The sequence below is a fragment of the Bradysia coprophila genome, unplaced genomic scaffold (assembly GCF_014529535.1).
Source record: "Bradysia coprophila strain Holo2 unplaced genomic scaffold, BU_Bcop_v1 contig_137, whole genome shotgun sequence".
NCBI classification, from domain to species: Eukaryota; Metazoa; Arthropoda; class Insecta; order Diptera; family Sciaridae; genus Bradysia; species Bradysia coprophila.
Genome location: NW_023503408.1, coordinates 821,556 through 837,299, shown reverse-complemented (window position 1 = coordinate 837,299; position 15,744 = coordinate 821,556). Strand labels below are relative to the sequence as shown.

The 15,744-nt window shown below is 37.0% G+C and overlaps 1 protein-coding gene and 1 long non-coding RNA gene across 2 annotated transcripts; both read left to right on the top strand.

Moving 5' to 3' along the window:
• Positions 1-944: 944 nt before the first annotated feature.
• LOC119073119 lies at positions 945-1,233 on the top strand. The gene is made up of 3 exons (XR_005087001.1): positions 945-1,010; positions 1,077-1,138; positions 1,207-1,233. It is a non-coding gene; the product is annotated as an uncharacterized LOC119073119 (long non-coding RNA).
• Positions 1,234-13,701: 12,468 nt separating this feature from the next.
• On the top strand, positions 13,702-14,211 carry LOC119073128 (uncharacterized oxidoreductase TM_0325-like). Its single transcript, XM_037178427.1, has one exon. It carries the CDS (start codon positions 13,702-13,704, stop codon positions 14,209-14,211), a length of 510 nt encoding a protein of 169 aa, XP_037034322.1.
• The last annotated feature ends 1,533 nt before the right edge of the window (positions 14,212-15,744 follow it).

The window sequence follows — 15,744 nt, the reverse complement described above, 5'->3', positions numbered from 1 at the left end:
TTACACACACATAAATATACTATCTATCGACACATTTACTACGTACTCATAAATATACTGACGCACCGACTACTCACCAATGATAATAATTTGAAAAATGTTTACTTTCAATTTCGAATTCTATTCCTCTGAACGCTTTGTCTGAAAAAGGTGAACCCCATCTAAATTTGAAATTAAATTCAGTCAATTAATGAACATGGATGAGATCTTGTGTGTTGTACAAAAAAAGAAAACATTACCGTTGGTACTGGTACACTCATTTTCCTAATTGAAATGATTTCCGCCACAAGAATAAAAAAAAGAAAAGAATTTCATTGCAAAGAAATACGTCATACGTCTCGGTAGCAAACTATCATTTGATGGTATCTGTACAGTGTACGCTGAGGTGACATATAATCACCACGTGAAAAAATAGCAAAACTAAAATTTTGTTAGATGATTAAACATTAAGGGAGGAAAGGGATACTGAATAATAATGTATCATAGTGTATGGTAGTACGGTATGTACAATTACCATCCAATGTGAAATGTCTGTAAATTGTGAACTTAAAATGTATTTCAATTTTGCAACTTTGAAACCATATACAAATATGTCATAATATCATAGGTTGTCCGACAACACTGATAACGATTGCCCGATTGGACGAATTGCGTAGACAATAACTTTAACGTTTGATTGATCGACGGAAGTGTTCTTTATTACGATAAAGATTTTTCATAGTCAAGAGCACATCAATGTGATGTTGTTGAATTTTATCGAAATTTTGCTACTCAATAATTTATAATCAATTGAATTGGTCCGATAAATTTTGGGAAAGTTTGTGCTGTGCAATTGTTGTAATCGTTTTAACGGTTTCACTGTCGTAAGTTCGAGTTTAAAAGATTTTCTAATTAGATCCATGCGTCTATTGACAGGTTTTTTCTTTGTTTCATTTTTTTATTAGAATTTGCCGAATCGTTGATCAAAGGAAGCGATTCCTATGGATTTGTTGAATTCTTGTTGACAACCAGTAAGATTGATTTAAATCTTTTCATTTTGGGTTTGCGTGAATTACTTTTTTTATTTAATTTCAAAGGATTCTATCATTGCACGGTACAAGTCAGGAAAGTTGTAACGCGAGAGCTGAGAATACTAAAAGTGAGGAATTTATTGTTTAATTTCGTTACAATTTGAACTGTTTGAACTATTTGTTTACCGTTTTTTAGAATTTGAAGCGTTATCGAATAAACACCATAAAAATGAATTGTCTGGTGTTTTACTGCTATCAAACTTAGTTTCTGGATCAAGCATTAGACGCGTTTTCAACATAGGTAGTATGTACAATATATGGATGGGTGGAAGGTATATAATTTATTCTGACTTTACATCTCTCAGTCACACCATACATTACACACATGATGTATGCAAATAACCTTTATTTCGTATATAGTTACGTCTGTTCAAACTATTATGTGGCAGTAGGAGAAGGATCAGGAAGCCCAAGGATAGAACGATCCCAGAATTCTTATTAGCTACTAGGTTAAGCTTTAGAAGGACGTTCTTTAAAGGACGCCAATAACCTTTTGCTCAGATAGGTTCAAAAGAATGGGCAAAGCTTTATGGAAAAGAATGTTCAAAAAGAGTAAGCGAAGAGTGAGCGAAGTGAGAAAACCTGGAGAGGAATGCCTGAAATTACAATCAGGGCATACATTCTTCTATCGAGGAAGTGACAGTCAGATGCTGATGCACGGTGTCGGATTGTTCATACATAAACGATGGTCGGATCGCATAACTCACACGAAAAGCATATCCGATCGAGTGATATACGTAAGCCTGAAGATAAATAACAGATACAGTGTCAAATTAATTCAGGTTTACGCACCCACGTCCACCCATGATGACGAAGAAGTAGAAAGATTCTATGAAGATGTCGAGAAAGCTCTGGACGAAAACCCATCACATTACCAATATCTAATCGGTGATTTCAATGCGAAGCTGGGAAAACGAGAAGAAGACTCCGAAGTTTCTATTGGTAGTTTTAGCAACGACCAAAGAAATGAGCGTGGAAATACTCTACTCAACTTCCTACAGCAACACAATTTGTACGCAATGAATTCATTTTTTGCCGGAAAGCCTCAACGGAAATGGACTTGGGCTAGTGCAGATGGTGTAACGAAAAATGAGATCGATTACATCATAACTGGCTGCCGAATTAGATAACGTCAACAATCAATGTGAAACATTGGACGAATTGAATACCAAAATCGTCGATACAATAATGGATTTCATGAAATCCAAATGCAAATCCGTCCAAGGGAAAGAATCAAAACTCAGCAGAGAAACATTAGACCTGATCGCAAGCAGAGCAGAGTTGGTAAAAAACAGAGGGCGAGATTCGGTGGAATACCGGAATTTGTCTAAAAGTATCAACAAAGCAAGGAGATCAGATGAAAGAAAATATAATGTCCAATTGGCTCAAAACATAATTGAAGCTAACTGCAATATGAAAGTCCTACGGAGAGAAATGACAAACGCCAAAAAGAAATCTTCAAATTACGAGACAAAACAGGAACGATCCAAACGGATCGAAATGCGATATTAAACATTGCAACAGAATTTGATGAGAATTTGTTTTCTTCAGCAAGACAGAGCCCAACGGAAGAAACCGAAGATAGACCAATAATAAGAAACGTGGGATCGGAGGATATGCCCGACATAACTGTTGATGAAGTCAAAGCTGCAGTAGCCGAGATGAAAAACAAAAAGTCTCCCGGAGAAGATGGTGTTCCAGTGGAAGCCATTAAACTAGGTGGAGACTCATTATTAAAGGCAATCACGGCTTTGTTTAATCAATGTCTCCAATGGGAAGAAGTACCAGAAGCCTGGGAAAATGCGGTAATTACATTGCTGCATAAAAAAGGAGACATAACAAAGCTGGAAAATTACCGACCCATAAGCCTATTGTCAACACTCTACAAGTTGTTTATGAAAATCATTACGAAGAGGAACACTAACAAGTTCGACTTCTACCAACCTGTTGAACAAGCTGCTTTCAGATCTGGTTTCAGCACAAACGACCATTTGCAGGTGATGAGAACGCTTATTGAGAAGTGTCGTGAATACAACATCGACATAGTCTTGCTATTCATAGACTTCGAAAAAGCTTTCGATTCAGTGGAAACATGGTACTCCAACACAATTCGATATACAAAAATGCTACTTCATGTATAAAACTTCATAAGAGCACGGAGAAATTCAGAATCGGCCGAGGTGTAAGGCAGGGTGACACTATTTCACCGAAATTATTCACGGCGATTCTGCAGAGTGTTTTTAGGAAGTTAAACTGGAGTAAAATGGGAATAAAGATAAATGGAGAGTACCTGAGCAATCTCCGCTTCGCTGATGACATTGTACCGATAGCAGCGAATCTAGGTCAGGCTCAGCTTATGCTACAACAGTTAAGTGAAGAGGCAAGCAAAGTTGGTCTCAAGATGAACTTATCGAAAACAAAAGTCATGACCAACATCGGGGACGATAGAGAAATCAAAATTGGTGTCATTGAACGAGTCGACAGCTATGTATATCTAGGACATAAACTGAAGTTAGGTCTGGACAACCAGACTGCAGAAATAAGACGTAGGATTGGTCTTGCATGGGCAGCGTTCGGAAAACTCAGACTAATTTTCAAAAGCAAAATGAATAATAGTCTGAAACGCAAAGTTTTCGACACTTGTGTCCTTCCAGTGCTCACTTATGGAGCGGAAACGTTAACTTTAACGAAAGCATCCGAAGATAAATAGAGAGTGACACAAAGAGCCATGGAACGGAGTATGCTTGGAATAACACTCAGAGACAGAATGACGAATCAATGGATTCGACAACAAACTAGGGTCGTTGATGTCATGGAAAGAATAGCATCTCTGAAATGGAGATGGCGGGACATATTGCAAGAAGGACAGACGAACGTTGGACCAAAAAGATCATGAACTGGCGACCATATAAAAGACGAGCTATAGGTAGACCACCAGAGAGATGGACAAACGGAATTAAGAATATTGCAGGTACAAACTGGCAGCAAATGGCAATGGATCGTACGAAATGGAAAGAAGTTGGAGAGGCCTACATCCAGCAGTGGATAGAAACAGGTTGAAAAAGAAGAAGAAGAGAAGTAGGAGAAAACTAAAATAAAATAAATTTATCGAGGTAGGTATTAAGGGTATCCATCTCTCATCGAAATCAACATGCAGAAATAGTTCGATTGCTAAAACGATTCAACATTGCATAAAGCTTAGTACGTATATTCGAAAATCTGGCGTTCGAACCAAAGATTTAAAGCTAGAAGCATGCAAAAATAATTTAAATGCACCAGTCCGTTATCCAGCATTTTTCGAAGTTCGATGGACAGAATATGTCTATAACTTGTTCAATGCTATCCTCAGAAATTACCGAGCGTCAATTCATTATTTTGAATCGAAGAATTTGAACTCATTTTTAGACATATGGCTTAGCGACGATAGATTAAAATTCATTGCGTTCTTAGCTGATGTTCTACAGATTCTAAAAACATTCCAAAAGGCTTGCCAATCTGACGATATCTGCATAGCCGATGTTCTTCCATTGCGGACGAAGTTGATCGCATCATAGGAAGAATGTAAAAATGCTTGCTTTAAAGAATGAACGAATGAATGAATTTATTGTCACCGACAAAAAACTGGCTGAATAAAATGTTTACAATATTTACAACTAAGTTACAGTGCTATTAAATTACTTCTTACAAAATTCAAAATCAAAAATACAAAATTCATTGACTTTTCAGCGCTTTACAAACTCACGAGCAACAATGCCCTCGGGCCACAATTCACTGTCAATTACAGAGTCAAATATGTCAGAATTCACAGTGACCTTGAATGATACAAAGCTAACGAAGTTCATATTTTCATAGGGCGAAACCAATATCTTACATGACACATCTTCAGCCGACGTTATTGCATTCTTCCGTAGGAAATAGCTGACAATTTGCGATTCGGTAGTAGACGGATCAAATTGGGATAAATAAGCTACCTTATGTGTCTCTGTTGCCGGCGTAAAGGTACGTTGAGACCGAATCGAATCATTTTGCGGTTGAATTGTTGAGTCTTTGACCTCAGCGGGCATCGGTTTTGCAATGGACGATTTAGTTACCAACAGAACTAGAATTAGACGTCGGGTTTTCGAGATCCGGTGGTGGTGGTAATTTGAGAGATTTTTTGACATCTGTGGAGTCATTGTGATGCTTGGGTTGAGCGACATCCGGCCGATTTATTACAGGTGAAATCCGTTGATTTGATCCATTTGACCATACGATTTTCGGGTTGCGTTTCGTTTACTGATAGGGTCATTGAATCATCGACGTTTCTAACGACAAGTTTGTCGTTCGGCGATCGGTTTACCAAAAACACTGAACTATTCTTCGGTTTTGGATTAGACAACGGATTTCGATGATGAGACGACATAACTACACGGTCAATATCGTCAGGAACGATATTATCGTTTTTTAGACGATAGTATCGTTTTTTGGACGATAGTATCGTTTTTTAGACGATACTATCGTCTAAAAAACGATATTATCGTCCAAAAAACGATATTATCGTCCAAAAAACGATATTATCGTCCAAAAAAATTTCATCCAGGACGATAATATCGTCTAAAATTATAAATTTTAAAATATTTTCAGGACGATATTATCGTTTTCTTGACGATATTATCGTTTTCTTGACGATATTATCGTTTAAAAAAACGATAATATCGTTTTTTTGATGATACTATCGTCTAAAAGCGATATTATCGTTCAAAAAACGATAATATCGTTTTTTGACGATAATATCGTCCTGGATGAAAATATCCGCTGGACGATATTTTCGTTATTTTCTTTTTCTGAACAAATTTATCGTTATTTTGGACGATATTATCGTCCTGGTCGATAATTTTTGGGATGATACTATCGTTCTGGACGATAGTATCGTCCAGAACGATAATATCGTTTTTAATTAATTTATTTTTTTATATTTGAGACGATAATATCGTCCGGGACGATAATATCGTTTTTAATTTATTTAAAATAAAAATTCTAGACGATAATATCGTCCTGGGCGATATTATCGTTCTGGATGGTTGTTGAAGACGAAACACAAAATCTTGTAGATAAACACCTTTTTATAGACGGCAAATATATATTAAAAATTGGTTCATTTGGTTCCGTAAATTTAAATTTTATATAGAAAAATTACACAGACTAATTATGAGACGATGCGAGAAAAAAAAATAAACTCCTAAGTTCCGACACCGTTCCGGCGCCCGGCTCGCATTGCGGCCCTCCGCTTCGCTCCGGGGCAATGGGCCGGATCGCTCGGAGTGTTAAAACGCTTTTTATGTACAATCAAAGTTGGTATTCATTTCGTAAAAAGATGAATTATTTAGGGACGAACTAAACGCCTTTTTTAAACACTGATGTGTAGGTGATTTCCTCTGACAATTGTTTTTCGATATTTTGGAAGAGAATTCGGTTCTTGCTGCACCTCTGAGTAAAATTGAGTCCTGGACAATATTACCACCCAAAACTAAACGATAATATCGTCCTGGGCGATATTATCGTTTTTTTAAACGATAGTATCGTCCTGGACGAAATTATCGTTTAAGAAAACGATAATATCGCCCAGGACGATATTATCGAACGAAAATATCCATTAGATTTTCTAGAACGGTGATATCGTCCAGAAAACGATAATATCGTTTTTTGAACGATAATATCGACAATAAAACGATACTATCGTCCAGACAATATTTTAGAATTTTTCAATTTAGACGATACTATCGTCCTGGATGAAAATTTTTTGGACGATAATATCGTTTTTTTGGACGATAGTATCGTTCGTCTAAAAAACGATAATATCGTTTTTTTTTTTGACAAAAACGATTTCGTTCCTGACGATATTATCGTCAAAAAAACGATATTATCGTTTTTTGAACGATAATATCGTTTTTTAGACGATAGTATCATCAAAAAAACGATAGTATCGTCCAAAAAAACGATATTATCGTTTTTTTAAACGATAATATCGTCAAGAAAACGATAATATCGTCGTGAAAATATTTTAAAATTTATAATTTTAGACGATATTATCGTCCTGGATGAAATTTTGAGGAAAGTACTTTTAAGAAATTTTTTAAAATAGGCAAGAATATGTCCTAATACGTCCGAACCATCTGCCACTTTGTGACGCAAAATTTTTTTGGTAAAATTTTGTTTCTAGAATTTCTTTGGTCAAATTTTTGCTGTTACAGTTTTTGCGTGCAAGCGCAGAATGCGTCACTTCCAGCGATATCAGTTGTTTTGGAAGTATGCACAGGGACTTGCGTCACTTTTACTCTCTTGAGTGTTTTTGACTGATACTGATTTTCAATGTACAGCGCTTCCATACACGGACCTTTTGACCTTTTTTGGGTATGTATCGCAGCGTCTTTCTAAACACTATAAACCTGCACACTTCCAAATAAATCGTCTGTTTATTGGCGAAATAATTCAACTTTTAGTTCACTTAGATCACTTTTACAACTGTACTGCCAAAAACAAAAGACAACCAGAAAAAAGTTGTTCCACATAATTGTCAGGGGAGCCTAAAGATTCTATAGAGCCATCGATCATTCGGATCGGATGTGGCTTGAATTTCATTTTCATATAAGCTGGATGAAATTCATTCTTAACTTTTTTTTTGTTAAAGGTTTATATTAAAAGCGCAGCACGATCATCTCTATCGCCTAAAGCACTGTGGAACTATATGTACATTAATGTGAATATGTGTAACCTAGAGCAATTCGATCCCACTTCTTCCGTGGAATATTGGATCCACCAACAACAGAGAAGACGTAAATCCAGTACAATACGAAGGAAAAGTGAATGGTTCTACGGTGTTTTCGATGATTCAGTCAGTGGACGTAAACGCACAGGGCGACAAAAAATTCAATTTTAATATTACACATTTTCGATAATAAAAAATGACGACGTTTCTTCCGAAACTCAACAGTTTTTCAGATTAGAGTTGATGCTAATACTTCATCGAAAGTCCTAAAATTTCCTAGGGTCACCGCACTGAATTTCCAACTATTTTTCCTCGTGCAACTCAATTTTTGGGCGTGCAACTCTTTTGCAACTATTTGCAACTCTTATCAGTGCGGTACCACTCGAAAATTCCCAAAATTCCCAACATTCCCAAAAATTCCCAAATATTCCCAAAATCGATTCCCAAATATTCCCAAAATCGATTCCACATAGGCCTGCTTCCACCATTCAACTCGGCGACAATATCGAAGGAAAGCAAAGCAAACGTCATTGAGAACAATTTTGAGTAACAGAATGAACTGAATACAAAACTGGGTGATGGGTTGACTGTTGTTTGGTGGCATTTCCGCCGTCCAATTTTCAATTTAGGAAGTGTAGACGTTTCCGACTCGTCCTGTTCCTGGATCCTGAAGCAATAAAACATTGTCGACATTGATTTGTTCTTTCGGAAACGTGTTTGGCATAGGTAATCGCCAATCGCCCAAAACCACTTACAAAGGAGGTGTGACGCAAGTCCTGTTATCCACTAACAAAAGAACTGTAGGTGACGCTTACAGATTCGACACGCAAAAAGATTTGCGTCACAAATGGCAGCTAATGAGGAAAGCACGCAAAAGTTTCATCAACAAAAATTTTACAAGAAAAATTTTAGAAAGAAAATTATAACAAAAAAAACTTTGCGTCAACAAGTGGCAGATGATTCGGCTCCCTTCCCTTTGGATTCCATTCTTGAAAGCAATATATTTCACAATTTAAAAAATTCAAAAATTTGACGAAAATCGAAAATTTCACGGATTTCTAAAATTTGACGAAATTCGATAATTTGACGAAATTTAAAAATTTAACGAAAATTGAAAATTTGACGAAAATCGAAAATTTGACGAAAATAGAAAATTTGACGAAAATAGAAAATTTGTCGAAATTCAAAAATGTAACGCACTTAAAACGCTCATAGCTCCAAGATAAGCCACTTTTTAGGGAAATCATGAAACACGCATCGACTATAATCTAAAACTAAGTTGTGATCTTTGCTCGATTTATCGGTCATGTCAAACGTAAACAAATTTATTGCGAGACGTTTCGCAGCTTATTGCTGCATCATCAGTCTTTATTATCTAAAACATACAGAACGACCATTCTTAAGAAACTGAGCGAGATGCTTATTTACAAATTTACAGGTCAAACCTTACAAGAACATTTGCTTATTTAGTAAACACCGATCCACCGACCAGTTTTGCCATTATACTACTCTGACACTTATAAACAAAAGCTAGATGACTGGCCAAAACGTAAACAAAAACGAAAGCTCTCTTATCAAGTGGATGGCATCAAACTTTTATACACTGCACTGATATTATCTGTGTCTCTTCTGAAATTCATAGTCGGATTCGTCAAAATTTGTAATGATTCCAGAACTCTACTGGATCGTACGGTAGAATAATTCTTTTACACTCGCCTCACCATGAAAACACTGAATATCACGCGCCAAAAATTATCGGAAATTTTTTTAGTTCTCTTTCAGCAGACCTTGTAGAGAGATGGACAAACGGAATTAAGAATATTGCAGGTACAAACTGGCAGCAAATGGCAATGGATCGTACGAAATGGAAAGAAGTTGGAGAGGCCTACATCCAGCAGTGGATAGAAACAGGCTGAAAAGAAGAAGAAGAAGAAGACCTTGTAAACAGGTCTAGGGATGTGAGCAATGTTTTACTTAATAGTGGCATTTCCTGTGGTTATTTACGTTATTCGCCAAAGAGAGAAATTTGATTTTAAATGAAACGAAGGCGGAGCTTACTCTCCGTATTATAATGAACATCGAACGATCGACTCGTTCAGCTTTGTATCGCGTATTTTCGATTTCGTTTTTATTCTTCTTTTTCTTCTATACATTTAAGTTTAACCTTGAACGATGTGTACAAATGCGATAGAAATGCTTTGTTTTTGTTGTTTGTGTATTTCATGGTGTGGCAAGTGTAAAATTTTATGCATCACAGGATTGAAACCACTCAATCACAGTATGTGTGTGAATTCGTATCCCACGAGAATTATTTTTGCATACGACGAAACATACGGTGACTGGAAAAATCTCCGAGTGTATTATCGTTGCAGCTGAGAGAATATCGTTGTTTCAGAAAATGATAATATTGTCATCTGATACGATAATATCGTATCAAAAACATAATATCGTTTCACTTGACGACAATATCGTTTCACGGGTGATATTATCACTGCATAAATGATAATATTGTTGCATGAAATGATATTATTGTCCGGAAAACGATATTATTGTCGTCTGATACGATATTATCGTCGCTCGGACGATAATATTGTTTCACTGGTGATAATATCATTTCAGAAATGATAGTATCGTTTCTTGGACGATAATATCGTTTCACGGGTGATATTATCATTGCAAAAACGATAATATTGTTGCATGAAACGATATTATCGTCGCAAAAAACAATAATATCCTTTCAATCGACGATAATATCGTTTCATGGGCGATAATATTGTTACAAAAAACGATATTTTCGTCGGTAAAACAATATTATTGTCGTCTAATACGATATTATCGTCACTCGGACGATAATATTGTTACAGAAAAGAATATTATCGTCCTCAAAACGATATTATTGTCGTCTGATACGATATCATCGTCACTCGGACGATAATATCGTCTCGGAGATTTTTCCCTAGCCGAAACATACATACTCATGCAAAAATTATTCTCTCGGTATACGAACTCACACGTATACTGTAATTTCGTGGTTTCAATCCAAGTGATGCAAATAACTATGTTAAGAATAACGTTCTGCATGGAAATGTTTGAAATAGCCATACGTATACTAAATTAACGAATGAAGAGAATGAAAACCTTGGATGTTAATCAGTCGTCAAAAAGTTATAAATTTTATTATATCATCATTCTTGCTCAAGTTCAATGTTTTATTCGTTTCAAATAGGGAGATTGCGATATTTTCACTCATAATTATAAGTCGATGTAATTATAGTACATTACTGCTATAAGGCTGTATATAAGAGACGTGTACGCGCGAATATTAGTTCGAGTCATCAAATGGCTTCTTCAATTCAAGCATACTTTTTAACTTTGCGATTTGGCAACGGAGTAAATAGACTAATATGAAAAACCGAAATTCAACTACACTAACAGAGGTTCACTAAAGCGAATTTTTGTGCAAGAATGGATGAATGAATGCGTACGTGAGCTGATAACTAAGGTCTGAATTTGTTATTTTTTACAATTAAAGCGTTTTATCGATTGGTATTTGGATCTTTATTTGGTTTAATTTTCTGCTTCACTTTCTTGATCATAAAGTTTGCCCGCCCTACCGTAGAACGCATAAAAATTGAAAAACTACCACACATTGTCGTCCCTGATGAGTTCCCCAATGTGTTTGTTTTCACTTTATATTTCACGGGAATTGTAAAGATGAACTTCGAAGTTTTTGAATTTAGCGGAACGAAACGGTGGCTTTAGGTTCTCTAGGGATAACGTTACTTGAAAGACTTATTTACGTTGTCGTTTTATCGCGTATTTGACTCTGACAAAGAATTGGCCCTTATTGTCGTCTTCTAAAGTTTATTTTCAGCTGAGTTAATAGTCTAACAGCCTTACGCTGTGGGTAGTGGGTGAGTTCTACTGTTGCATTTAGTTCGTTGCCCAAATTGTAACGTTGAAAAGCCAATCTACATGCGTCAGATTCACGGACATTTGCAAGAAGATATGTCAGCCTTTGTCCCTAATATGGTGTTTCTGTTCATGGTGTATTTTTCGAATTGTTCGTTCTGATTACCTGCCACTACCGTTGCCATTTTTCTTAAAAGATTTTTTTGTGTTCGACCTAGTGTCCTTTGACTTTGTTTTTTCGTTCGTTTTTTCATTTGTCTTTGAAGAGGTTTTCTCAAGTCGCCGGAGGGATTTTCGTACGTCGTCACCGGAAAGTTTTTTGTTGGTTCGCTTGATTATGGCCGCAGAGCGTAAGGTACGTTTTCTTTACGTTTACTTTTTGTTGTAATATTTCTGTTTTGAGTGATAGGAGTGTCATTAGTGTCCCACCTGAAAAACCGTCGAACGCATACGGTCTCAATGATGTACACTTTTTAACGTCCCTGACGATGGCCCCTAAGAAGTTTGTTTCGCTTTATAATTCGCTTTGGAATTATAGAGAAGAACTGTGATGATCATTGAGACTAGCGGGCCGAAACGGTCGTCTTTAGGATTGTTAGGGAATAGGTTTTGGGGAATGGAGGTTTGGTCAAATGATGATATCAGTGAGGTATTTTATCGCAGTTGGAAAACATTTCAAAATCTAGTGATGTAATTTTACTTGCAAAAACGTTAGCACTCTAGAGTAAATTTGTTTACTCTTATGTACGTCGTGTATATAGGGCACAATACACACACACCGTATGCGATTAAAATGTTTATCACATACGCGCGGTGTTCGGATGTCAAAATTACTTCACTAGAAGTTTAATTCAAACATTACACTTCAGGTCTATGTTGTTGTCTCGTTTTCGCATATGTGATAAAATAGAGTACACACTTGTCACTATCAGTCTCGGCAAGCCTCGACTTCTTCGTGACAAGTGTGTAACATATAATAAGTTGACTCTACACACCACGAAATTCCTATCGAAAGGAAGACTCTGTTTCGACCTCAGGAATCGTACTACGGTGGTCAGAGGACAGTACAGAACTGCATCAGTTGTTCCACAGTTCCCTTCACAAAACAGAATACATCCGCAATTACTCAAATAAACGTTTAGTTCCGATGCATTGAGAATAGTTGAGAGATTGTTTCTCAAATGGCCTTGGTCAGGTCACCTGACTCAGGTGGCTTATGAATTGGGATTAACATTAACATAGAAAATACCATTTAAAATCAACAAAACAATCAATTTAAAAACAGAATGAGAAAAACAAAAGAAATTCGAGTTCACGGATATACTAAGCAGTTAAAACATAGCTCGCCTACTGAAATCGGACGCATTTTCTAGTGGAATTTTTTATAAGTAACTAGAAAGTACTTCGACCCTAGAAGCCAAAACTCGCGTAACTGGAGAAATTTTGGTAAGAAGTGCCAGCCACATAAGCTTTGAAGATTTTTTTGAAAGTGGTTTTGGCTTCTACCGTCGAAGTCCTTTCTAGGTATGATGCAAGAAAGTTAATGACAATGTTCAAGAGTAGTGGTCTGAGTATACGCTGCCTTGGTGTACTCCAAGTCTCCAAGTAACACAACACCTCTACTTTATTCGGTCTCTATTCTCTATACATCTGTTGTGGAGAAGTTACTTACAATTTACAAGCTTGACGTCAATTTTGATATCGCAATCTCTCTAATTGGAGAGGTTCGTGTGTTGCTCTCAGTATAGCGAGTAGAAATTATTTCGAAATGAAAACAAATTGTAAGTAATTGCGTGTACTTGGATGATTGTTTGATTGTTCATATCATCATTGTGTTAATGAACACGCATTCATCTACTACAATACACAGGTTGATGTATTCAAATGTGACAAGACTATAAATAACTGGTGATTGGACTGACAATATACAGTTAGTCTGTCGATTAATACGGGAAAGAGATCACTGTAATAAAAATGAGTTTCACTGGGAAAGTAGTTCTGATTACCGGAGCGAGCAGTGGAATTGGTGCAGATGCTGCTTGTCACTTTGCCAAATTAGGAGCTAAAGTAGCAGTGGTTGGTCGAAATCAAAAACGTTTACAAGAAGTGGCCGATCGAATTGAGGCATCTGGTTCGATAAAGCCATTGCAAATTGTGGCTGATGTTACGAAAGATGCAAAACACATTATCGACGAAACAATCGAACAATTCCATAGATTGGATGTGTTAGTGAACAACGCTGGAGTATTTATATCCGATACATTGCCCGAATTTAATGCGGACGAATACGATCGAGTTATGAACACAAATTTGAGGAGTTTGATCGTTTTATCTCATTTAGCCGTTCCATTTTTGGAAAAAACTAATGGAAATATCGTGAATGTGTCGAGTGAGGCGGCTATTAATGCATACGATGTCTTCCTGTCGTATAGCATATCAAAAGCGGGAGTCAATCATTTCACAAAATGTGCTGCGATTGATTAGCATCCAAAGGGATTCGAGTGAATGCTGTGAATCCAGGAGATATTCAAACTCCAATTTTTGAATCAGTTGGTGTTGATAGCACGGCAGGATTTTTTGATCAACTTAAAGATGCATATTTAGTCGGCAGAGTTGGGTCAGTTACGGATACATCAGCTGCTATTGAATACTTGGCATCGCAAAGATTCGTCAATGGCATTTGCTTACCGGTCGATGGTGGGCTAACGTGTTCGGGACCGAATCGGGAATTAATGGCAAAATGTTATTTTCCATCAAATTGAATTTCGAGGTGTGGGTTGGTTGGTTGGTTGGTTTTATTAAAGATCATATTCCACTCTAAGGTAAATTAAAAATTATTTTGGAACTAGCTTCGTCGTAATAAAAATGACGTTTTGATACATGAGACGGGCGATCGAGGCTTGCCGATATCCTATTTTTCATGTGACCGAAAACGAGACAACAACTATTGCACTGTAAAATTATTTCCGATTTAACCTATTAGACTCTTTTTTTTAAATTGAAACAGAGGGCGCGAGCACTTACCAATCTGATTAAAAAAAAGACCCATCAGAACAGTCGGAGCGTTTGCTGCGACTGAGCCCAGAGCCCCGTACGAACCCGTATATCTGTTGCGTACGTGACTACGTCACCCTAGTGTGTATGTCGCCCTATACGTTGACTATAAGCTTATTGCCCGTATCATCGGTTTCCCACGCGCATAGAACGTCTTGTCTGTGGCCGATGCAATTCTTTCGGGCCAGCGTATTCTCAGTATCAGAGGCATCGATTGACGAAGACTCAGATTTTTTTTCGATTGACGATGTCATTTTCCAAGTTTCGCAAACGTACAGCAGCACTGAGAGGCAATTTGATTTGAAAAACTTCAGTTGTAAGTTCCTTTAGTTGTGACGAGTTCCAAATGTTGTTGAGAGAAATGATAGTCCAGACGCTTCTTCTTCCTCTTCTTCTTTTTCAGCCTGTCTCTATCCACTGCTGGATGTAGGCCTCTCCAACTTCTTTCCAATTCGTACGATCCATTGCCATTTGCTGCCAGTTTGTACCTGCAATATTCTTAATTCCGTTTGTCCATCTCTCTGTATAGCTCGTCTATAGCCTATAGCTCGTCTTTTATATGGTCGCCAGTTCATGATCTTTTTGGTCCAACGTTCGTCTGTCCTTCTTGCAATATGTCCCGCCCAGCTCCATTTCAGAGATGCTATTCTTTCCATGACATCAACGACCCTAGGTTTGTTGTCGAATCCATTGATTCGTCATTCTGTCTCTGAGTGTTATTCCAAGCATACTCCGTTCCATGGCTCTTTGTGTCACTCTCAATTTATCTTCGGATGCTTTCGTTAAAGTTAACGTTTCCGCTCCATAAGTGAGCACTGGAAAGGACACAAGTGCCGAAAACTTTACGTTTCAGACTATTGTTCATTTTGCTTTTGAAAATTAATATGAGTTTTCCGAACGCTGCAGTCTGGTTGTCCAGACCTAACTTCAGTTTATGTCCTAGATATACGTAGCTGTCGACTC